The sequence below is a fragment of the Gossypium hirsutum genome, chromosome D04 (assembly GCF_007990345.1).
Source record: "Gossypium hirsutum isolate 1008001.06 chromosome D04, Gossypium_hirsutum_v2.1, whole genome shotgun sequence".
NCBI classification, from domain to species: Eukaryota; Viridiplantae; Streptophyta; class Magnoliopsida; order Malvales; family Malvaceae; genus Gossypium; species Gossypium hirsutum.
This window is the reverse complement of record NC_053440.1, coordinates 23,527,060-23,550,407: the sequence shown is the minus strand read 5'-3', so window position 1 is coordinate 23,550,407 and position 23,348 is coordinate 23,527,060. Positions and strand designations below refer to the sequence as shown.

Below are 23,348 nucleotides of genomic sequence, written 5' to 3'. Positions count from 1 at the left end.
ATCCGATCCCCTAAAACAACTCCTCGTACCATAAAATGGCACTTTTCCCAGTTGAGTACGAGATTCGTTTCTTCATATCGCCTTAGTACCTTAGTTAGATTGGCTAAGCAATCATCGTAAGTATCTCTGAATACTAAAAAATCATCCATAAAAAAATTCCAAATATCTCTCAACCATGTCAATAAAAATAGACATCATACATATTTGAAATGTAGCAGGTGCATTACATAAACCAAATGGCATGCGTCTAAATGCAAACGTACCGTACGGGCAGGTGAATGTCGTTTTGTGTTAATCTTCCGGTGCTACTGTAATCTGATTATACCCTGAGTATCCATCGAGAAAATAGTAGTAACCTCGTCCTGCGAATCTATCCATCATCTAGTCCAAGAACGGCAAAGGAAAGTGATCTTTCCCAGTCGCCTTATTCAGCTTTTAGTAATCGATGTAGATTCTCCATCCCGTAACCGTTCTAGTCGGTATCAACTCATTGTTCTCGTTCTCTACGACCGTGATACCTCCTTTTTTTGGCACGCACTGGACTGAGCTTACCCATGAACTGTCTGAGATGGGATAGGTGATACCCGCATCTAACCACTTAATGATCTCTTTTTTTACTACGTCCTTCATGATGGGGTTCAGCCTCTATTGTCCATCGACCGTCCTTTTTTTGCCATCTTCCAGGATAATCTTGTACATGAATACAGATGGACTAATACCGCGAACATCAGCTATAGACCATCCGATGGCCTTCTAGAATTGTTTCAGAACTAAGATAAGTTTCTCTTCTTGCTTAGTGGTCAACAATCACAAGCAGAGTAGAAGCGTTACCTAAATAAACGTATTTTAAATGAAAAGGTAATACCTTGAGTTCTAATTTAGGTGGCTCCTCGATCGATGCTTTGGGTTGGGAATAGTCCCTCTTTTCTAACTCCAAAGATTCAAAACGGGATTACGGATTAAATCCCCTTTGATTAGCTTCTAGCAAAGCTAAGTATTCATCCTCCTCTTCATCATTTGGAGGATCCAATGTGAAAATTCTTTCCAGTGGGTCCTCAACATAGTTGAGTTCCTTCTCCACTATTAAACCCTCTAAATCGAACACTGCAGAGTAATCATCTATTTTGTCAGGAAATCGCATAGACTTAAAAACATTAAATGTTACCTGATCATCCTGAACACGCATAGTGAGCTCGTCCTTCTGCATATCAACAAGGGTCCTTCCAGTTGCTAGGAACGGCCTTCCTAGGATGATTGGTAGTTATTTGTCTGCTTCAAAATCTAGAATTACAAAGTCAGCAGGAAAGATAAACTTATCTACACGTACCAATACGTCCTCGATTTTTCCTTCTAGATGTGCTAAGGATCGATGTACTTGTTGAAGCGTAACTATAGTTGGTCTAACTCCTATCCCCAACTTCCTAAATATGGACATAGGCATCAAGTTGATACTTACACCTAAGTCACATAATGCCTTACCACAATATGTTGGTCTAGTGTTGTACGGTATGGTAAAACATCCAAGATCCTTCAATTTTGGGGGTAGTTTGTCTTGAAGATATGCACTGCATTCCTTCGTCAGAGCTACCGTCTCAAATTCTCCAAGTCTTCGTTTCTTAGACAAGATATCCTTCAAGAACTTGACATAGTTCGGCATTTGCTGAAGTGCTTCAACCAACGGGATATTGATGTGAAGTTGCTTGAGTACATCAAGGAACTTCTTAAATTGAATCTCCTGCTTCTGTTTCTGAAGTCTTTGAGGGTAGGTGGTTTCATTACTGGAACTGATTCTAGTTTATTCGTCTTCAGAAATTCTGCATCTAATGACGTTGTTAGTTGATCAGAATTAGCTAGTCCTGAGGTTACTTTGTCGGGTTTTGCAGATTCTGGTTCTGGTGAAACTAGAATTTCAACACTTGGTTGAACTTCTTCTAAATCTTGAGCGTCAGATGGCTCCTTTTCAACTTCGACAGTGTTGGGCTCTACTGTCTTTTCGCTCCTTAATGTCAACGTTTAACAATGTTCCTTCCCTAGATTTCTCAAATTCTCTGTGTCACTAGGTAGAGCACCTTATGGTCGGTTCCTAAGTTCACTAGCAAGCTGGCTCACTTGATTCTCCAAATTCCTTAGAGTGGCATCGTTTTTCGCCATGTATGCCTTCAATAGATTCTCTAAGCTATTGGATGGTTTTGCTTGGGTTGGTTTCTGAACTTGTTGGGGGAAACTAGGAGGCTGAGTTGGTCTAGGTTGGGCATAAGTGTTACTGGTTCCAACCCCTTGGTTACTCCAGGAAAAATTTGGGTGATTTCGCCACGATGAGTTATAAAAGTTGGATTACAGTCCTTGCCTCCCTCGGTATTGGTTTTGGTAACCCATGTGATATACGGATTCGGGGTTCGATGGACATTCTTCAAACAAATGTCCTTCCCCACAATACACACAGGCTATATTCTTAAATTAATTAGGTGGTTGAGCTGCAAAACTGTTAGACCCATTAGTGGTAAGATTCTTAAGCATTGAGGATATTCAAGATACTTGAGATGCGAGTGAAGTGAGAGCGTCCACTTCATGTATTCCAGCGACTCATCTTCCAGACACTGCTCGATTGGTTGGCTATTGATAATTGTGACTGGCAATCCTCTTAATAATTTCGTAAGCCTCATTATAAGACTTAGAAAGGAGAGCACCATTAGTAGAGGCGTCCACTACCATCCTCGTGTGAGCGTTAAGACCATTATAGAATGTCTCATGTTGAATGCAATGTGGGATTCCATGATGAGGGCACTTTCGTAATAACTATTTGTACCTTTCCCATGCCTCATACAGGGACTCATCATCCATTTGTTGGAAGGCAGTGATCTCATTCCTCAACTTGGCATTCTTGCTCGGCGGGAAATACTTCATGAGGAATCTCTCGGCTAACTCTTGCCATGTAGAAATAGAGTTCGATGGCAATGAGTTCAACCACGCACGAGCTCTGTCCCTTAGCGAATATGGGAACAGCTTTAGTTGAAATGCATCTTCGGGTACTCCGGCTAACTTGAAAGAATCGCTCACTTCCATAAATAGTCTTAAGTGAAGATGAGGATCTTCAGTAGGCATTCCACTGAATTGGCCCACAGTCTGAAGCATCTGGAACATGACTGGCTTCAGCTCAAATTGTTGTGCCTCAATTTCGGGTCTCATAATACCCGAATTAAGATCGTTAAATACTGGAACAGCATACTGTCATAAAGCTCTATCCCTATCATCAGCAATAAGGATAGGATTCTCAAAGTTTATCTCTTCGGTCCTTCTCTGGTTTGCTTGTCTTCTTCGCTATCGAAAGGTTTGTTCTATTTCAGGGTCCACAGGGAGTAAGTCGATAATTTGGTCAATACTCATAAACACCTGAAATAATCACAGAAAGATTAAGTAAGTAAAGATATAAACAGGAAAATAAATAAACCAAAATGTAAAAATAGATTCACAAATGATGGCTTTTTTTAAGTCCCTGGCAACGGCACCAAAAACTTGGAACGACAGAAATATGCAAGTGTACACAATCGCAACAAGTAATAAAGTGACAAGTAAATGTCAAGTTATTGTACCCACAGGGACTTAAAAAAGAATATTTATGAAATTAATGTTAAAACACTTTGGTGATAGAAAATCTTTTGGTTTAAAGATGATTAAAAACTAAGGGTTAAAAACTAAGTAAAAAAAATTAAAAATAAAAAGCTTCTAATGCACGATTTTAAATAAGGTTTAATCAAGATGATATAATTGTGTTGGACTAATTAAATTCCTTTAGCTTAGAATTATTAAACTTATGTTTATACTGGTATGAACAAATTCACGGCAACTCGGTAATTTGCTAACTACTGCTCATACATACTTATTAGATTAATCAATCTCTTGAACATTTTTCAATGCCAATCCAAGCGATTAATCAATCTTCACAAGCATATAAAAGATCAAGTGAGCTAACAGAATATTTCTACCTTGAAACAGTTTAATCACAATAATCTTGCAAGTTATGCAAGGCATATGTATCGCCAAATACAATGCTAAGTTAACTTCAGCTACCTTAGAAGAATAAACATGCACTGATTAAGTATTGTGTCGACTAATTAAAATTTCAATACGATTTAATAATTAATTCATTATTTATCTAAAAATTAATATTGCAAGAATAACTTAGGAATGTTTTTACTTAACCAAGCATCTTACCGAGGCCTATAACAGCACAAACACAATTTCAATAATTCAAGCAGGAAAATTATAATCAACCCAACATGGATTAAATTCAAGCTAGATTGATTAAAATAACCATTTTAATAGCATAAATATTCATAAACATGTTTGTCAAAACAACAACGAAATTTAAAGAGATAGGGAACAATAAGCAAATCTGGTGTTTCTTCGTGGCTTGAATGAGTTCTCTGTTCTTCATTCTCCGTTGTCCTCAGCTATCAAGGTAGCTTATGAACACTTTAATTAGTGCTCAACAATGGCTGATGAGGACCTCTTTCCCAAGAGAAGAAATCGACACTTGAACAAAAGGGAAAATGGGAAGGAAAAGTTTAGAGAAAGTGAGAGAGGAGAAGAGTGAATGAGAGTATAGGGGATGAGTTGAATGATCAGCAAGGGGTGGCTTTTATAGCTGATTGTGGCTGCTAAAAATATAAAATTCCATCAGCCAAAGAAACCCCCCTTGGCTGGCCACACACATGGCAAAGTTGAGAGATTCAACTTTGCTAAAAATAGTCTGGGGCAAATCCATAAAGCCACATTTTTTGGAGAGATTTGAATGCAAGATTGAAAGTTCTTCAAGGGCTTCTTTGCAAGCTTATTTAGTTAGCTAAAATGATGATTTCGGTCAACATATAGACGGTTCTGGGCAGCCCAATCGGTGGCTGGTTCGGTTCACTAGATTTAGTTCAACCAATGCGGTTCAACTGGACCGTTTTTTTCCATAATTAATTAATAATAATTTATTTAGACCAAATTAAATTGGGAATAAATTAAACTTAGTTTTATTATGAATTAACACACATTGCTTCTTAGGTTGGAAATAAATTTGCCTCGATGCTTCAAATTACTTCTCGGTTTTATTCTTCGAGCATTGTCTGCCGAGCCAAGTTTCTCCCTTTGTGCGAATCTGTCAAAAATAGTCAAAATTAATCAAAATTAACTATAAAATTAATTAAAATTCATCATGTTCATATTTTTAACATAATTTAATTATTTTATAATATTTAATTATTTTTCTACATGAATTTAATTGAAATAGCATGATTTAAGTTAAAAAAGGGCATGTAAAAACACATAAATTTTCGTGTTTCCAGTTACTACAGCCGGTTAAAATTCCACTTTGGAAGTGGGAGAGAGTAACCATGGATTTTGTGAGTGGGCTGCCCTTAATGCCTACTGAGAAGGATTCGGTATGGGTTATTGTAGATCGATTGACTAAATCTGTTCACTACATACCAGTTCGTACTAATTACTCTTTGTAGAGGTTGGCTAAACTATATGTGGCTGAGATTGTAAGACTGCATGGGGTACCAATTTCTATTAAATCAGATAGAGGTCCTCGCACCACGTCTTGATTTTGGAAGAAGTTACACGAGGCTTTGGGTTCACGACTAAACTTTAATACTGCATTTCATCCCTAGACAGATGGTCAATCGGAAAGAGTGATTCAAGTATTGGAGGATATGTTGAGGTGTTGTGAATTGGATTTCCGAGGCAGTTAGGTAGACTATTTACCATTAGTAGAGTTCGCCTATAATAATAACTATCAGTCCAGTATTCAAATGGAATCGTATGAGGTGTTATATGGTCGAAGGTGTCGTACTCCTACCTGTTGGATTGAGCTAGGTGAGCGGTGAGTTCTAGGGCCTAAGTTAGTTTCTGATACAAAAGAAAAGGTAAAACTGATTCGAAATCGGTTGAAGGAAGCATCTGATAGACAGAAGTCGTACGCGGATCTTAAACGCCGAGACATTGAGTATTTTGTAGGGGACTTTGTATTTCTCAAGGTCTCCTTATGGAGAAAGATATTGAGGTTTGGGCGAAAGGGTAAGCTTAGCCCTAGGTTCATTGGGTCGTACCGTATACTGAAGCGTGTGGCACCGGTTGCTTATCAACTTGAGTTGCCTTCTGAATTAGACCAGATTCATGATGTGTTTCACATCCCCATGGTGAGGCGTTACCACTCTGATCCCACACACATAGTACTGTTGGAATGCTGGCACCCTTACAGCGCAGCGGAAAAATAAAACATCCGGTGATCCTAACCATGGATCCATGTGTGAGGAACGAATCGGGGTGAAATAAAGGTTTTGAAATTACCGAATCTTTATTCTAAGTAGACAACGACGCATCGGCAACGAGTAATCTGATATGCTATCGAATCAAGCCGCAATCTATCGTGACTCTGGCCTCTACGTAACCCATCCAGTTGACAATGAACAGAAGGAATCCCCAAAACTGTTTTGGAGAAAACTTTTCTTTGACAGGTGCTAGACACACCAAGCAAACAAAAACGGGATTTTATATCTATTTTTAAAGTTTCTAGAAATTAAATAAATATAACAATGTTTTTAAACCGAAAATTATAATTACATTAATTATAATGATAATTTCGGTAAACTATATATTTATTTGAATTTATGTACGAACCAAATTCATGTTCTCATTATGCGTACAACAACCTTGTACATATAATGTATTCGATATTTGATTACCCACTTAAATTAATTCTATAATTAATTTAATTCAAGCGACAACCAAACACAATACCAACTATGTTTTATTCCATTCATTTCAACTATAGGGTGTGACCATTACAGCAAAACAGGTTTTTAGCGGCATTTTTACCGTCGTTTGGACAAAAAACGCCGCTAAAAATCAAGCATTAGTGGCGCTTTATGGAAAACGCCGCTAAAGATCGAGCATTTACGGCACTTTTCGGAACACGCCACTGCAAATGAGCATTAACGGCATTTTTTCAAAAAACGCCCAAAAGACCTAAGCCCAACGACGTCGTTTTCTTACCTTTCGGGGCTTTAGCGGCATTTTTGAAAAAGTACCACTAATGCTCGGTACTTTAGGGGCATTTTTGGAAAAGCGCCGCTAATGCTCGGTACTTTAGCAACGTTTTTGAAGAAGCGCCGCTAATGCTCGATGCTTTAGCGGTATTTTCGAAGAAGCGCCGCGAATGCTCGGTGCTTTAGCGGCTTTTTTGAAAAAGCGTCGGTAATGCTCAGTGCTTTAGCGACGTTTTTGAAGAAGTGCTGGTAATTCTCGGGGCTTTATCGGCGTTTTTAAAAAAGCTCCGCAAAAAACATTTTATCTGTCTATTTATTATTTAATTGGTTTATTTATATTATTTAAAATTCAATTTATTTTTAATTAAATATTGAAAATCTTCAGAAAAAAATAAAGACACATAGAAATAATTTGAAATAAAAACATAGAAAAATATTTGTTAGAAATGGAAAAATTAAAATATTATTATTTAAAATAATTTTAATTTTTTTGGGTACATTATTGATTGTTTTTTAATTTATATATTAAATAATTTCTTATATAATCGTAAAAGAGATTGTATTAATTTTAAAATATTGAATTAATTATCATTATAGTTTAAGGTTTAAGGTTTAGGAGTTACTATCTTAAGGTTTATGGATCATGGGTTTAGGGATTATGGTTTATGGTTTAAGGGTTGGGATTTAAGGTTTAAGAGTTAGGAGTTTCTGATTTATGGTTTAGGGGATAGGGGATAAGGGTTTAAAGGTTAGATTAATTAGTGTTATTTAATTTATATATTAAATAATTTCTTACATAATCGTAAAAGAGATAGTATTAATTTTAAAATATTAAATTAATTGTCATTATAGTTTAGGGTTTAAGGTTTAGGAGTTACTATCTTAAGGTTTATGGATTATGGGTTTAGGGATTATGGTTTATGGTTTAAGGGTTGGGGTTTAAAGTTTAAGGGTTAGGGGTACTTAAGGGTTAGGGGCTTATGATTTAGGGTTTAGGGATAGGGGTTAAGGGTTTAGGGTTTAAATTAATTAGTGTTTTTTAATTTATATATTAAATAATTTCTTATATAATTGTAAAAGAGATAATATTAATTTTATTATATAAACATTATGATTATAGTTTAAATTATTTAAGAGATAATAGATAAACTTTATATATATTAAATGGTTTAGGATTTAAGGTTTACTTGAGATTTGTTAAATGATGAAATTTTATACAATCAATTAATGCTTTTATATTTAAAAATATTTGATCTAAACCATTTGATATATTTAAATATTAGATTATAAAAGAAAACATTGATAAATAAATAAAAAAAGTAACAGATTGATATGGATAAGTAAATATCTATTTTGGATAGGACCAAATTATAACAAATAAAAATAAAATAAAATAACTAAAAATTATAATTTTATCTAATTATTTTAAATATTACTTAAAATTAAAAAAATATTTATTTAAAATTTATATGAAAGATACAATAATTTAATATAAAAATTGTAAAAATGTAGAACATCATAAATGCCGTAAAAAGTAAAAAATAGCAGCGTTTTTGTTGAAAACGCCACAAAGAAAGAGCAATAAGCCACTAGTATTTTTGCAAAACGGCGTCGTTTTTCCCCTTCTTTTTCCCTCAATCGATTCCCCCAATCCCCAGAAATCCTTTGTCTTTTTTCCCCATTTTATTTTTCCCAAAGCATTTCTCCCCTACCCCGATTCCCTTAATTTTCCCCCCTAATTTCCCCAAATCGGTAACCCTCTGCATCTCCTCAAAGGGTTGTAGCAGAAGGAGGTCTCGAACTAGCAGGTCAAGTGGTACAGATTCATGGAGACCTTACGGATGATAACTACCAGACATTGGACCAGGTTGTTTGTGTTTTATTCTATTTTTGTTCTAAGATCTATTAAATCTAACTTAATTTTGACGCATTCTGTTGTGCAAGTAGATCATTCTTCTCTTATGTAGAAGCCATTCATTAGCATATTTCAAGGCTGCCAGATTCATTCCAGATAAAGTTTTCATGAAGCAAATTCTTAGATCTACCCGTAAATAGAGTATATATGTCCACATTTTGTTCATGGTTCACAACTTGCTTAGTATTTCAGTTTGTGAGACAATCTTTGTTACTCCCGTAGAAAAGTTTGGGTGTTTAATGATTTTACAGATGCTATGTATAATGAAGATTTATAGCCTTCTTGACGGGGTGCACATGTTTATACCTTCGCTTTCACTGTTCTAATCTTGGAGACAGAATGCATTTTTCTCGTTTTTTCTCTCTTGATTTTTGCTTTTATTAGCTACTGAAGTGAACCTTCTTTTGGAATCTGTGGTTGTCTTAGGTACTGGTCCTTTTGAAATTTAGTACAGTGCTTTATTTTGTTACAGCTGAGGTTGTGGCAGGATCAACAGCATGGTTGGGTCGAGGTCATTCTTGTGTATGTGCTCAGAGCAAAGAGAGTGTTGCTCGTCCATCATTTGATTTAACTCCTTCCCAAGTAATGTCTATGATCGGGTTCATCTGTTCATCTCGACGTTGTCAACTATGATGGTCATTTGCCCATTTCATCTGTAATATGTGAATTCCTATCTGCAAAGAAATAGAAATCTGATGATAGGATATCTCATAAAGTTGTCCTGCTACTTTGTATACCATTGATTACTTTAACTAATGAGATTCTCCTGTTGCTTAATGCTATCTTCTGAACCTCATGTTGCTATACTCTATAGACGTCATTTTGTGACCTTACATAGTGGCCACTTTTCTTGCAACATGATTACTCGTATAGCACTCCAATCATGTATAATGTCATTTTATTTTCATTTTCATTTTCGATTATCTTTGCAAATATTTTTTGTTTGAACGAATAATCTTCAGAAAATGGATTTTAACGCGGTGGAGGAAGAGGAATTTGGATTCTCAAGAAACTATTTCTTAGCAAAAGAAGTGGGCAGTTCTGGGAAGAAATCTGCTCGTAAACTCAGTGATATCAACGTCGTTGATGAACAGGTATTTTGCCTCATTGAATCCCCATCTCGAAAAAAGCTTTTTTTTTATTCTTTTAAATTTTGTTGTTTTAAAATTGCAGAAACTTAGAGAAGCTTCAGCTAATATTGAACAAAAGCATCAAAACGACGTTGCAGGTTTAATAAATAGTTGCAAAAGTTTATACCCAAAATGGGTTTTTGATCTCAGGTAATTTAAAACTCTTATTTACTTAATGGTGTAATTTTGAATTTCATTGGAAACTTTAATTTGTTAGAATTTGATCCTCTTAATTTGCAAAAATTGGAAATTTGATCCTGTTTTTGGTGCATACATGCACTTGAACGGTTGGTTTTTGCTAATTTGTTTTGATCTTCAATAGTTTAAAACTCTTATTTACTTAATGGTGTAAGTCTGAGTTTCATTGGAAACTTTAATTTGTTAGACTTCCATCCTCTTATTTTATAAAAATTGAAAATTTAGTCTGGTTTTTGGTGAATATATGAACTTGAATTGTTAATTTGTGCTAATTTGTTGCATTTAAAATGTTATAAAAATTGACAAGTTGGTCCTGTTTTTGGTAAATACATTATACATGAACTTGAACTGTTAATTTTTGCTAATTTTTTGCATGTAAATTGTTGAAATGATGATTTTTTATATGTAAATTGTTGAAATGATGATTTTTTTATCTCCTTACATATTAAATATTGAAATGTTCTACTAACGTTACCCAAAATGGGTTTAGGGTTTTAAAAATTGAAAATTGAAAATTTAGTCTGGTTGTTGGTAAACGCATGAACTTGAACCATTTATTTTTGCTAATTTGTTGCATATAAGTTGTTATAAATATTGAAAAATTAGTCTAATTTTTGGTAAATACATGAACTTGAACCATTGATTTTTGTTAATTTGTTGCATATAAATCGTTATAAAAATTAAAGATTTAGCCCTATTGCCGGTAAATATATGAACTATGAATAGTTGATTTTTGCTAATTTGTTTCACATAAACTGTTGTAAGATTGATTTGTGTTAATTTCTTGCATATAAATTATTGAAATGTTGATTTTTTATAATTCCTTACATATTATTTTTATTCCAAAGTGTTACCTTGAAAGTTTGTATTGGCTTAATTTTCCAGTACTTATTGTGTGTATGTCATGCTTGAAGGCCTCTCCTTTAGGCATGTGATAAAAGGCTAGCACTTTTTGGTAGCAAGGATGAAAAGTGGAAAGACAAAAAAAAGTATTAATTTAATGATTACAAATATCAAATATCTTTGTTATAAATTTCTACCATTAGATTAAATAGTTTTCCATCCTTACTGCACATAACCCAAACGATTTTAAAGTGTTGATTTAACTCTCTCTCTCTCTCTCTTATATTTATATGGTTTTGATCTTGTTAATTTGCTTGTTTAGACCATATGACTAGCATTTGGATTATCTTCCATTGAATGTTTTTTTTGTATAAAGTTATTTATGCTGGCATCTTCTTTTTTCTTTTTAGGCACTTAGATTAAGGTCGAATGAGCTCAAATTGGAGAGGCAATTGGAGAACACAGAGGCTGAAATTTCTTCTTTCAAGTATGCTGTAGTTTTTCTTTACCAAAAGGCTTGTGATCTACATTTTCAGGATGAGTTGATTACTTGTTTCTTCAATTATTTATGCCTTTTGCCATATGTGTTCAAAAGTAACTGCCTGGATTATAATGCTCATACATAACTCCTTGGTGCAGAATTGAAGGTTGCTTTTGTTGTTATTAGTAGAGAAACATTTATTATTGTTACTTATTACAACTAAAGAAACAGAAAGGAAGAAAAAGAATATGTGTGCTTGTGGGGTGGGAGATATTTAATTGTTAGTTATTTGCTTATTAAGTAAGTTTCCTGTGTGAAATGTTTAATGTTGTTTCCTTCCGTTTGCTATATATTATCATGTTTAGACTTTCATTTGGATATATTTTCATGTTGATTCTTCTAATATTTATAGGACATCTTATTCATTCTGAATTTTGCAGAAAGAAAATGTCTAGCCTAGAGAAAGAGCGTCAGGATTTTCTACCAACCATTGAAGCACTTAATGAAGGTAAGTACACTAATAGCTAGGCGTTTTAATGATAATAATATGTTTGTTGTATAAAATCTTGAAAAGAATAGAATTTAACATATTTTTTTGGAATTCAAAATTTTAAAAGTAGTTAAATTAAATTTGCAATTTATGCATAGTACAAGGATTAATGACATAAATTGAGTTTATTTTTAACATTGAATGATTTCTTTTGTGAATGTGGTTTGAAAAAGAAAAGAAACGAGAGAAAAATATTCTGGTAAAAGTGGCAGTTTAGCCTTTAACTTTTAAAAAGGTTGAATCTATTCAATGCTTTTCTCTTCTCCTACCCTTGACAGCACATTCATTTGACAGTATAATTTGGAAACCCCGTTGCAAGAGAAGGACATTTAGGCTGATCTAGTTTGTTGCTTGCAGCATTTGCAGGTATTTTGTGTAGTTTAAGTTGTGAACATTGGGTTTTGATTTGTCATGTGAACAAATATGATGAATCTGAAGTGCATTTCTATTCTTCTATTTGCAGTTAAGATTTGAAATTGAAGACAAAGCAAGGAGACTTCTAAGTAATGTGTCATTTTTGTTGAAACCAAGGGGTTATTTTTTCGGTATTACTCCTGAAAAAGTGATTGCTAAAAACTGCTATTTCTGGATTTGTGTATTTTCCTTTCTTTTTTTCTTGTGGTTACTGTTGCCCCTCTTTCTGGGAGGTGATTGAGCAAACATTTTAGTGTGCTTTAGTTCTTGTAAGAATATTTTTAACATTGTTAATTTTAATATTATTGTAAGAATATTTTGAATTATAATTCAGTTACCAATTTATATCATATATCTTTCATTGAATTTGAAGTATCATTTAAATGTCGTTTTTGGTTGGATTTTATGTTACAAGAAGGATTGTATATGGATGAAAATCAGGTGTTACAAATTTGCCAAAATTAGTGGCATTTTTCCATAAACGCCGCTAAGGAACCATACTTTTAGCGGCGTTTGTGATAAAAGTGCCGCTAAAGATCATGTTCTTTAGCGGCATTTGTGGGTAAAGTGCCGCTAAAGATCATGTTCTTTAGCGGCGTTTGTTGGTAAAGCGACGCTAAAGGTCATGTTCTTTAGCGGCGTTTGTGGTAAAGCGCCGCTAAAGCTCATGTTCTATAGCGGCGTTTGTGGGAAAAGCACCGCTAAAAGTCATGATCTATAGCGGCGTTTGTGGGAAAAGCGCCGCTAAAAGTCATGATCTATAGCGGCGTTTGTGGGAGAAGCACCGCTAAAGGTCATGACTTTTAGCTGCGTTTATTTCTAAAAATGCCGTAAACATTAGCAACATTGTCAATAACGGCATTTTTTGCGCTAAAAAGCGCTGTTAAAAGTCTATTTTGGTGTAGTGGACCCGGTAGGTTCTTGTAACGTTAGCAGTAATACTAGAACGATTCCAATGTTACAAACAATAAGTGGCACCTAGTAATGCATCATTGCTACCTAAGTCACAAGAAATCATGATTCGACATAACCTTTTTATGATTAACCTTTCATGCAATAATCCTTAAGTCCTTTATCTATGGGTTGGACACAAGTCATGGAATAGTCACACTTGCATAGTCCATTCCATGTTCCTTGATATCTTAAGTAGACTATGATATACTAATAATTATGACATCTCATATCAGTTTATTTGAGTATGGTCATGCATTTCTAGTCTCACTCAATCAAGTGGCCTAAGATATTACTCCCATTATGTAGGAGGGACTTATCCTATATCGATCAACCATATCCCTCTACAAACAGATCATGGTATATCCAACACCAGCCTTTATAGAACAATCAGTTACAGTGTACGTTTGACTATATCAAAATATACAACTCACGATGTTGGGATTATAATGATCTCAAGTCTGAGAATCATATACATATTAATCACTATGAGTAATGTTGTGACAATTACATAATAATCCAAGAAACACACTCATAACGGGTCAGTCCAATATGTTGTTCTCTAACACACATATTCATGCATCGATTTTGACATTCCATATCAATGATAACTCTTTATCATCAATCAACTACATGTTAGTCTTAATGCATTATTGTTGTCTTAGCCAACAATAATACTTGACTAAGGACCTTTTAAGAATAATCATGTTATTCTCGGGACATTATTATAAAACAGTTTACTTATACACACAGAAAAGAAAATGAAATAATAATGGTAACGCCTTATATTAATAAACATGATAAATCAAGTATATTATTACAACCATCTCATGATTGATCTTTTGGCATACTCTAATAAGTACCAGTCGAGGAGATCGAGGTTAGGCCAGATCTGACCTTCGAGGAGGAGCCAGTGCATATATTGGACCGTGAAGTTAAAGTACTGAGGAGGGAATCTATTCCACTAGTCAAAGTGCTTTGGCGTAATCACAATTCAGAAGAGGCCACGTGGGAACCCGAAGAGGCGATGCGACAATAATACCCTATTCTTTTCTGACCATGTAAATTTCGAGGCTAAAATTTTTTTAAGGAGGTAGAGTTGTAACGCCCCAAAAATTTAAGTTTTTAATTTTTGCATGTTTTGACACAACTACTTGTTTACTTCAGTGGTTAAGTAATTTGGGTGTGTTTGGAAGTGTTTGAGGAGCCTGGGTTCAAGTCTTAGCCTTTGCAGAATTTTTAGTTTTGCTTTTAAATAAATCTGGACATTGGTATATAGGCCTTATAATTAATAGTGTTTGTTTTATGACACAAGAAGAGCCTGTGGTCTAGTGGTAAGGTGGCGTGTTGTGTAACTGTGAGGTCTGAGGTTCAAGTCCTAGGTTGCACAATGGAGAATTTATTTTGCTGATTGAGCTGGGTAGGTGGTAGAGTTGGACTAAAATACTGCTAAATGGAGTTTGAATTGGTCATAGAGAGAGTTGCGGAGAATTTGGTGGAGTAAAACAATGACGGATAAGGGGAGAGGTATTAGGAGAAAATAAAGGAATTTTATTAGAGGAGAGGTGTTGTGCCATTTGGGGGACTTTAGCTTTGCGTATTCGGCTAAGGGGGAAAAATGTTGCCATTTTCAGCTTTTTGAGGGACTTTTTTGGGGTAGCATCTACCGAAAATTGGTCTTTAGGCATTAGAGTATCGGTTTTAGGGTTATTTTTGTTTCTCTCTACCGAATTTAACAACTTTTGGAAGTACCTCTCGGGTTGTCAACTTTCTTTTCTGCTCTCCCCTCTTCTCTTGTTGCTGAACCCTCACTCTTCTCTTCTTCTCCTCTTCATTCCAGGGCTTCAAGTGTTGTTGACTACCGGTAAAGTGTTATGCTCTTCACTCTGTTCTCTTCTTTCTCTTTTTCCTAAAACTGAATACCCTCCTTCATAATCTTTGATTATCAACTGCTGATGTTTTCCTCTCAATGTGCTGCTTGTTGTGGTTTCAGGGTTTTCCTCGAGGGGGGGTGGAGTGTAAGTGATATTAAAGTCGTCAAAACACTCTTTTATTCTTTGATCAAGGTAAGTAGGCTAGTCTTTCTTTTAAGTGTAGGCCGAATGTTCCTATGGTTCTATAAATGATCATGTGAGGATTTCAACCACATGGTTAAACAATATTATTTAATGAAGTTCGTTTGTACTACAGATATCTGTCAAAAAGATTGAAGTCTACTTTCATCAATAGTATAGGTGGGTTAATTTATTTTTGACTAATCGAGACAAGTTTTAATTTCAGTGTTGGTTAAAGGTATAAAGAGGGAGTTTAACCCTATTGTTCAGCGGCTTACGGAAAACCTTATTTGAATGTAGGCTTTGGTGTTCGTGGATCTTGGTGCGGTTTCACGATCAGGTGTGTAATCACCCTACTGCAACCATAGATCGGCGAAAAGTCAAAAAGCCGTAAATACGGTATTTGAGTCCACATAGGCGTGCGATTGCTCGAGTGGTAAGCCCAACTTGCGATTTGTGGGCAAAAGACCGAAATACCCTGAGAGGGTAAAATGATCGAAATACCCCTAGAGGGTAAAATGATTGAAATACCCCTAGAGGGTCAAATGACTGAAATACCCCCGTAGGGTAAAATAATTGAAATACCCCCGGATGGTAAAATGACCGAAATGCCCTAAAAGGGTAAAATGATCGAAATACCCCCAAAAGGTAAAATGACTGAAATACCCCCATAAGGTAAAATGACTGTTATACCCCTAGGAGATGAAATGACCATTATAGCCTTATGATATGTATGGTTGATTTATTATATGATATATATATGACTGTTACTGAGTATGACGTTCTGCATTCACGTATGATTTATGACATGACATACTACATGGGGTTAGGATACTGGTATGGGGAAAGTATACTGTATTGGTGACTTTGCCACATATACTGTTACTTGCTGCTTCACTGTGATTCTATTACTGGCAACTTTGCTGCGATATTGGGGTGTTGGCTGGATGGGTCTTTTTTATCCCCACTTGGTGTGTTGGTGGTACGGAGTGGTGTTTTGGCTGGATTGGGATGCGTTGCATTATTGTACTATACTGGGCTAAGGCCCATACTATTACTGTATTGGGCTAAGGCCCACATTGTTATTGTTTTGGTCTAAGGCCCATACTGTACTATTACTATACAGGGCTCAGGCCCAGACTGATACTGCATGACTACTGATTGACAGTTAGGGGATTACACGTTGAGTTTTGTAAACTCACCCTCTCCATTTAACTGTGCAGGTAATCCTCAGCCTTCGGTGATGTGGTGTTGCGAGAGACTCGGAGGTGGTCATACGACTGTTGATGCTCACGCTTGCTTTTATTTTAATTTAAATTATAAGTTGGGTTTTGTTTTTGTAATAAGACCTTTGAGTTCGTTTAAATTTTTAATTGGGTTTTTACTTACATATTTTAAACAGCTAGATAGGAGAAGACGACTTTTAAAAAAAATAATTACTGATTTCAAAGACACGAGTTTTAAACAATAGAATTTAAAAAGCTTCCGCGATTTTAGACCAACTTATTAAAAAAATATCAGATAACAAGACAAACGTTTTGTCTAGTTGATTTGTTAAGTAATTAATAAAGAAGGTTTATTGTAAGCTTAGAAACAAACTTTTACCAACGAGTTAAATTTTCAAAAGACACTTTAATGTGACACGTCAGATTCGACCATAACGTCTAGGTCGAGTTTAGGGTGTTACAAGGTTTTCCCATCATCACCCTGGGACATGCAGAGAACCCCAGTCGATAAATGTGGCTCATCCACCCTTTCTAGAATGTTCCATAGCCATGGACTTTTCTTCAAAATTTTCATATCAAAATTTGTGTTTATTGTCCCAACGAACTTATTTTCTTAACCAAATCATACCTCAATACATGCTTCATACACATCAACACAATAACATCACATAGTATACATTCCAGGCACACACACACATAGTTGCTTCACAAAATCACATACACCTATACACACAATTCATCATATTCCAGACTCATAAGGATCTATGTTATACCAGTCCATTTTTTAGTGGTGTCCAAAACAGTGATTTTGAAACCACAAATCTGATGAGTAAGTCCATAAATACTATTATTTAATATTTATGAGTCAATATAGAAATATATTGAACTTTAATTTTATTATTTTTCTAAGTGAACAAATAGTTAGGTACAAATGGTTAGGTACAAATGGTTTGTCCCTAAAGTCAAGTGGTTTTGGAAAATAAGGTTTTGGGACCTCATTTTTGCAAACTGAGATTGTAAATATTTTTATTAAATATTTACAAAGTTACCATATATATTTAAACTTGACCCAGAAATTTTGATTTTTGGATAGTTAATTAAGGAAAAGGGACTAAATTGTGAAAGATGTAAAACTTAATCGCTATTGAATTTTATTGATTAAATGACTTAATTAATGAAAGGGGGAGGACCTAAATTATAACTAGACCTTAATAGAAATATGTGGATGGTTAATGCTTTTTTTTATCTCAAGTAAGTGTTATTATTAATGAATTAAAATTTAAAAATGAATAAAACATTAAAAATTTAAGGAAGCCACCATCATTTTTTCATCTTTCTTTTTCATCTTTAGAACCAAAACTTTAATGAATATATCAAGCTTTCAGTCATTTTTCTAGCTTTGCATGATCAAGAAATAAATCATTCGGTCGATAATCGTGGGAAAGAAAAAGTCATCGAGTAGTCATCATCGATGTGTTGGTAGCTATTTTATTTGGGTAATTTCATAATTGTTTAACTTATTAGTTATTGTTTTGTGATTTAATAGTTATCTATATATGTTGTGATTGAGTTCATTTTTTTGGTAATTGATAAATGATGAATTGGATTAATTGATATATAGTAATTAATGAAATGATTTGAATTACCATGTTAGCTAAGTTAATGATTATGATTGTAAATGGAAACTATATGGATACATTCTTATAATGGTACGATATGAAGAAAGTTAAATGAATTGGAACATATATTGGCTCATATGAACCTTGTGAAAGCTTAGGATACAAATGACATGTCATTAGGGTTATCACAGTTTGGGTGCTGGTCTTAAATGTCCTACCGATGGCTGAGGTCCTGCATTTGTTGCAGATTCTCCACAGCTCGTGTGAGCATATACAGTTACAGTTACAATTACAGGCACACTTTGCATAAGCATTGCTCCCATATATCTAACGTTACTTTATTTAGTTCATCGGGTGTTAAATGTATAAAATGAAGCATAATATACACAAATAGTTATATGGAATTAGACATTGAATAGAGAAAATTATATGAAATATTGAAACGAAATGTGATATAAAGAATTATTATGTGTTAATTGTTTAAATGAAATATTTAAATCAAATGGTTATACGAAATGGTTATATGAAATGATTGCATGAAATGGTTATATGAATTGGTTATATGGAAATAGATGTATGAATTGGGACATTGGTTATGGATATTTGAAATGGAATGTGAGTTGTTAATTGATAGGTGATGGTTGAATTAAGTTTTAAATGTGTTTATTTGTGATATTTTATGACATGGTAAGAAAATTTCATGTTATGTTTATATGAACTCACTAACCTTGTAAGACTTGTGATGTCTATAGGTTAATAATGAACTCATGATCTTGTTATGGTATTTAGTTGAGAAGTGTTTAAGTTACAACCGTTACGGTAAGTTAAAGTTTATATTTAATATGATCTTACTAAGCTTTATGTTAGCTTACCTCGTGTTGGTTTTTCTTCCTTGTAGATCGTCGAGTTTGGGCTATTGATTGAATTTCTTTTGCAGATCACACTATCCGGTAACTTATTCGGTAATTAATTGTTCCTTATGGTCTGGTTATAAATGGCATGTAAATAGGGCTTTTGTATATATAGGTTATGATTATTTAGTTATGTTTTGTACCATTTGAAATATGTAATATGTGTTTTGATGTAAATCCTTAATGGCATTTTGGTTGGTTTGTTTTTGATAGCATAAAAGTGTGTTTGAAATATAATGCATTGTTGGATTGTTAAATTGGTACATACATGATAGGTTAATTGATGAGCCTCAAGTAATAATTTTGGGTATTTGGTGATAGATGTTCATTTGGTGAATGTATAAGCACGAAAGCTAATATTTTCAAGTTTAAATGGTTGATGTTTGTGTTTATAATGTGGTACTAATGAGGGTACATTGGTTAGACAATTAGGTTGAATGATTTGGTATGTTTTTAGCATGTTTGAATGCATTTTGAATAGGTGAAAATAGTTAGAAATGGTATGGTTTGGTACCTAAGAAATGATGTTTGAAGTGGCTTTGTTTTGAAGTTATTTAGGTGCACGCGGCTTGTGACACAATCTTCCACATGGCCATGTGTCCCACACGGTTGTATGACATGGTCGCGTGGTTGCTTCATTTATTTTTGGTGCAGGACTTTTCACACAGGCATAGTTAGTTACACGGCCTAGGGACACGGTTATGTGACCCTATTTTCGATTTGTACACGGTTTCAGCACACGGCCTAGGGACACGACCATGTGACCCTATTTTCGATTTGTACACGGTTTAAGCACATGAGCGTGTGAAGTAGCCACACGGCCACGTTTTGGGCCACACAGGCTGGCCTTTGTCACACGGCCTAGCCACATAGTCGCGTAACCCTTGTTTTTAGTTTTTCTCATATTTTTCTATTTTGATCCAAATTAGTCCATGTTTGTTTCCAAACTTTTTTAAGGTCCTATGGACCCAATTTAAGTTTCGTTTCACTTATATGCTATGAATAATGATTGACTATTAATTTGTGATGATTAAAATTGAGATATGAATTGTTTTGATTTATAATTGAATTGAAAATTTGAAAATATTGCAAATTATTCCTAGTTAAATTCTGGATGGTATTGGAGCATACATAAACCCGTATATGATCTAATAACTAACATATTTGTTAATCATAAATTGAATTGACTATGTTTGGATGATTTTTGTTAAATTTGAGCAATAATTATGCATTAATGAATTATTCTATGTTTATTTGAGATAATCAATGTGATTTGAATGTGTTTTATTCTGGTTATGACTATAGCATTCCATAACTCGGGTCTGACAATCGGATCAGGTTATGGGTGTTACATATGTCCGAAAATATACACTTATTTTCCAACAATCATTCATGTATTCACTCTGTTTTCAGGAACATCAATCACAAACAATCTACTTATATGAACTTGTATGAGTCGATATTAGAGACTCATCTTGCAAAAGGTCAAAATCCTTATTTTTGAGCGTCTTTCACAAAACTGCAGCATCAACTGCATAAAAGAACATGGATCCACCATTAAAACCCATTTATGGATAGATTGTTATGATTTAATCTATAAATAACCCTCATGCATGGCCTTTTAATCATAACTTCTTACATATATATATATCATAGTACCCTTACTCTTAGCATTCAAAGTTGTTAGACTTACCAGGAGATAGAACATCTTCTTTTTATACCCAAGAATCCTTAGCTTCTAGTTTACATAAGAATAACAACCAACAATAACATTTGATATTTAAGAATTTAAGTGTAACAACTCATTTTTAGTGCTGTCAGAAACAATGGTTTTAAGACCACAATTCTGACAAATAAGACAATAAATATTATTTATTTAATATTTACAAGAATCTATTAGTCATATAAAAAATTGGTTAAGAAATTTTCACGTTTTAATAGTTAATTAAGTAAAAAGGGTTTAATCGTAAATGGTGCAAAAGTTAATATTTATTAGTTAAAGTGTTGATTGACATAGAGATGTAAATTTGTGGATTTAAAAGGTTAAAATGTGAGATTAATTTTCTAAATTCACATTGATAAGGGTTATAGGCTTGAATTAAATATTTAAGCCATTTGAATTGTTAATTGAATGAAATTTTTTATTTAGATCAAGAAACAAACCCATCGAACATTTATCGCGGGAAAGCCAAAGTAGCAGAATAATCATCAATCTTGTGTTGGAATCGATTTTACCTAGGTAAGTTTGTATTTCAATTTAAGTAGTTCATTTGATTTATAGAAGTGAATTGTTATTTATATGTACATATCTATAAAAGGGAAAAAGACCATGATTGAAAGATATCATGGCATTATAATCGAAAAGGAAAATACCATGGTTCCAAGATACTATGGCGTTAAACCAGAATGGATAAGACCCTAGTTGAAAGATACTAAGGCACTATACCAGAAAACGATCAAGTCCATAGGTTAAAAATACTATGGCGTCATTTCGGGATTGTGTAAGATCTTGTTTGAAAGATACCATGGCATTCTCGAAATAAGGAAAAGTTTGAAAAGGATATCAAATGAATGACTATTATGCCAATGATTTAAGGTATGTTACGTGAGTAAGAATTTGTAAGTACATAGTGAGATTTGGGAGTCATGTATGGTTTACGTAAAGTAAATTATTAATTAAGTTTTGTTTACATGTATTTGAACTTACTAAGCGTGCTTACGTGTCATGTTTTTCTTGTAGATTTCGTGAAGCCTAGTAGATTAGAAGTTCAAGTCGGAGCATACACACTATTAATCTCTTATTTTGGTAGATGTTTTCAGTTACTTTGGAAGTTGGTTATGAATGGCATGTATTAGGACTTTTGGTTGGCATTTTCCATGTTTTTGGTGTTTGGTGTTTGGTACTTATTTTGGCAGCATTTTGTGGTCATGTATATATGTTTGGTACCTTGATCTAGTGAATTAGTTGTAAAAAATTTAGATCTCTTGCTTAATGTTTGTGATGATGTATATATAAGTGGTTTAAATATGTATGAAGTGAAATGGAAGTTTGAGTACTTTAAAGTATATGTATTTAAGGTGTTAGTTTTATTTGGAATTATGGATTCTTTAAAGTGTGATTAATTGGCAAATTGGCTATGTGATTAGTTTGCTTATGATGAATCTAGGTACAAATGAGTTTCGTGGTTGATAAGTCTTTGAATTGGTTCATTTTGGATTATAAATTGTGGTTTCAATGAGGGCACATTGGTTAGGCACCTAGGTTGATTTATTTTTGGAATTTTTTGATGTATTTGAATGTGTTTTAACCATATTAATGTATCTTGAATTGGTTTAGTTTGGTGCCCAAGCAATTGGGTTTGAATTGGCTTGCATCAGGGGTACTTTGTGAAGCACACGGGTTATCACACAACCGTGTGCAATACACGGTCACAACACATGGTCGTGTGTCTTTTGAATTTTAGGCACAGGATGAACCACACGGTCTCAGATACGACCTAGCAACACGGTCATGTGACCAAACTTCGAATGGACACACGGTCTAGCACACGGCCTGTGACATGGCCATGTATCTCATACATCGAATACTCACACGGTCTGGGCCACATGGCTTTGTGACCCCTGTTTCCAAAATTTTACATTTTTATAATTTTTTGTTTTGCTTCAGAATGGTCCCTGAATGTTCCCAAACTATTTTTAGGGCCCCGTAGGCTCGGTTTAAGGCTCATAAGTATATTTTTACTTGAACTAAAATGAACTATTGAATGTTTTATTTAATTTTCTTAATTATTTTTATTTTAAAATAAATGCTCCTATTTGTATAGAATATTTCGTAACTCTACTCCAGCGACAGAGACGGGTTAGAGGTGTTAAATTAAGAGTCATTTTGAAGGAAGAAACTTTCTCATGAACCTTACTACTCACATATATATAATCCACTCTCGTTTACTAGACTGTGACAAGTGTCAAGGAGTTTTAGAATTTACCCTTCCTAAATGCCTAAAGAATCCGAAAGAAACATA

At 34.2% G+C, this 23,348-nt stretch overlaps 2 protein-coding genes and 1 non-coding gene across 29 annotated transcripts in view; all 3 read left to right on the top strand.

The window, feature by feature from the left end:
- The window catches only part of LOC107898203 (uncharacterized), a 32,010-nt gene extending 29,950 nt beyond the window's left edge, over window positions 1-2,060 (top strand). The window contains exons 5-6 of the mRNA XM_016823736.1: window positions 1,667-1,831; window positions 1,884-2,060. Of these exons, the coding sequence (XP_016679225.1) occupies window positions 1,667-1,831; window positions 1,884-2,060 (342 nt within the window). The remainder of the gene's footprint in view (window positions 1-1,666; window positions 1,832-1,883) is intronic.
- Window positions 2,061-2,767: 707 nt separating this feature from the next.
- LOC121216458 (small nucleolar RNA R71) lies at window positions 2,768-2,874 on the top strand. The gene has a single exon (XR_005912640.1). It is a non-coding gene; the product is annotated as a small nucleolar RNA R71 (small nucleolar RNA).
- Window positions 2,875-8,664: 5,790 nt separating this feature from the next.
- Window positions 8,665-12,891, top strand: LOC107952831 (origin of replication complex subunit 2). 27 transcript variants are annotated; one of them, XR_005912078.1, is made up of 8 exons: window positions 8,671-8,901; window positions 9,376-9,604; window positions 9,912-10,043; window positions 10,123-10,229; window positions 11,531-11,607; window positions 12,042-12,109; window positions 12,430-12,517; window positions 12,615-12,891. XR_005912078.1 is itself a non-coding variant. In XM_041091273.1 (5 exons), the coding sequence occupies exons 3-5, from the start codon at window positions 9,915-9,917 to the stop codon at window positions 11,541-11,543; spliced, it is 249 nt and encodes an 82-aa protein (XP_040947207.1). In that variant the 5' UTR covers window positions 8,678-8,901; window positions 9,422-9,531; window positions 9,912-9,914; the 3' UTR covers window positions 11,544-11,607. The 27 variants fall into 27 exon arrangements, 11 of the variants coding, with proteins under 11 accessions (XP_040947203.1, XP_040947204.1, XP_040947200.1 ...); XR_005912083.1 differs by having other exon boundaries at window positions 8,672-8,901; window positions 9,422-9,531; XR_005912080.1 differs by having other exon boundaries at window positions 8,672-8,901; window positions 9,376-9,531.
- Window positions 12,892-23,348: the final 10,457 nt, after the last annotated feature.

Bases quoted from the DNA above. Each gene is read 5' to 3' on its own strand.
- LOC107952831 (XM_041091269.1), top strand. From the start codon at position 9,915: ATGGATTTTAACGCGGTGGAGGAAGAGGAATTTGGATTCTCAAGAAAC. The intron at 10,044-10,122 runs GTATTTTGCCTC...TTAAAATTGCAG, and splicing joins TCAACGTCGTTGATGAACAG to AAACTTAGAGAAGCTTCAGC.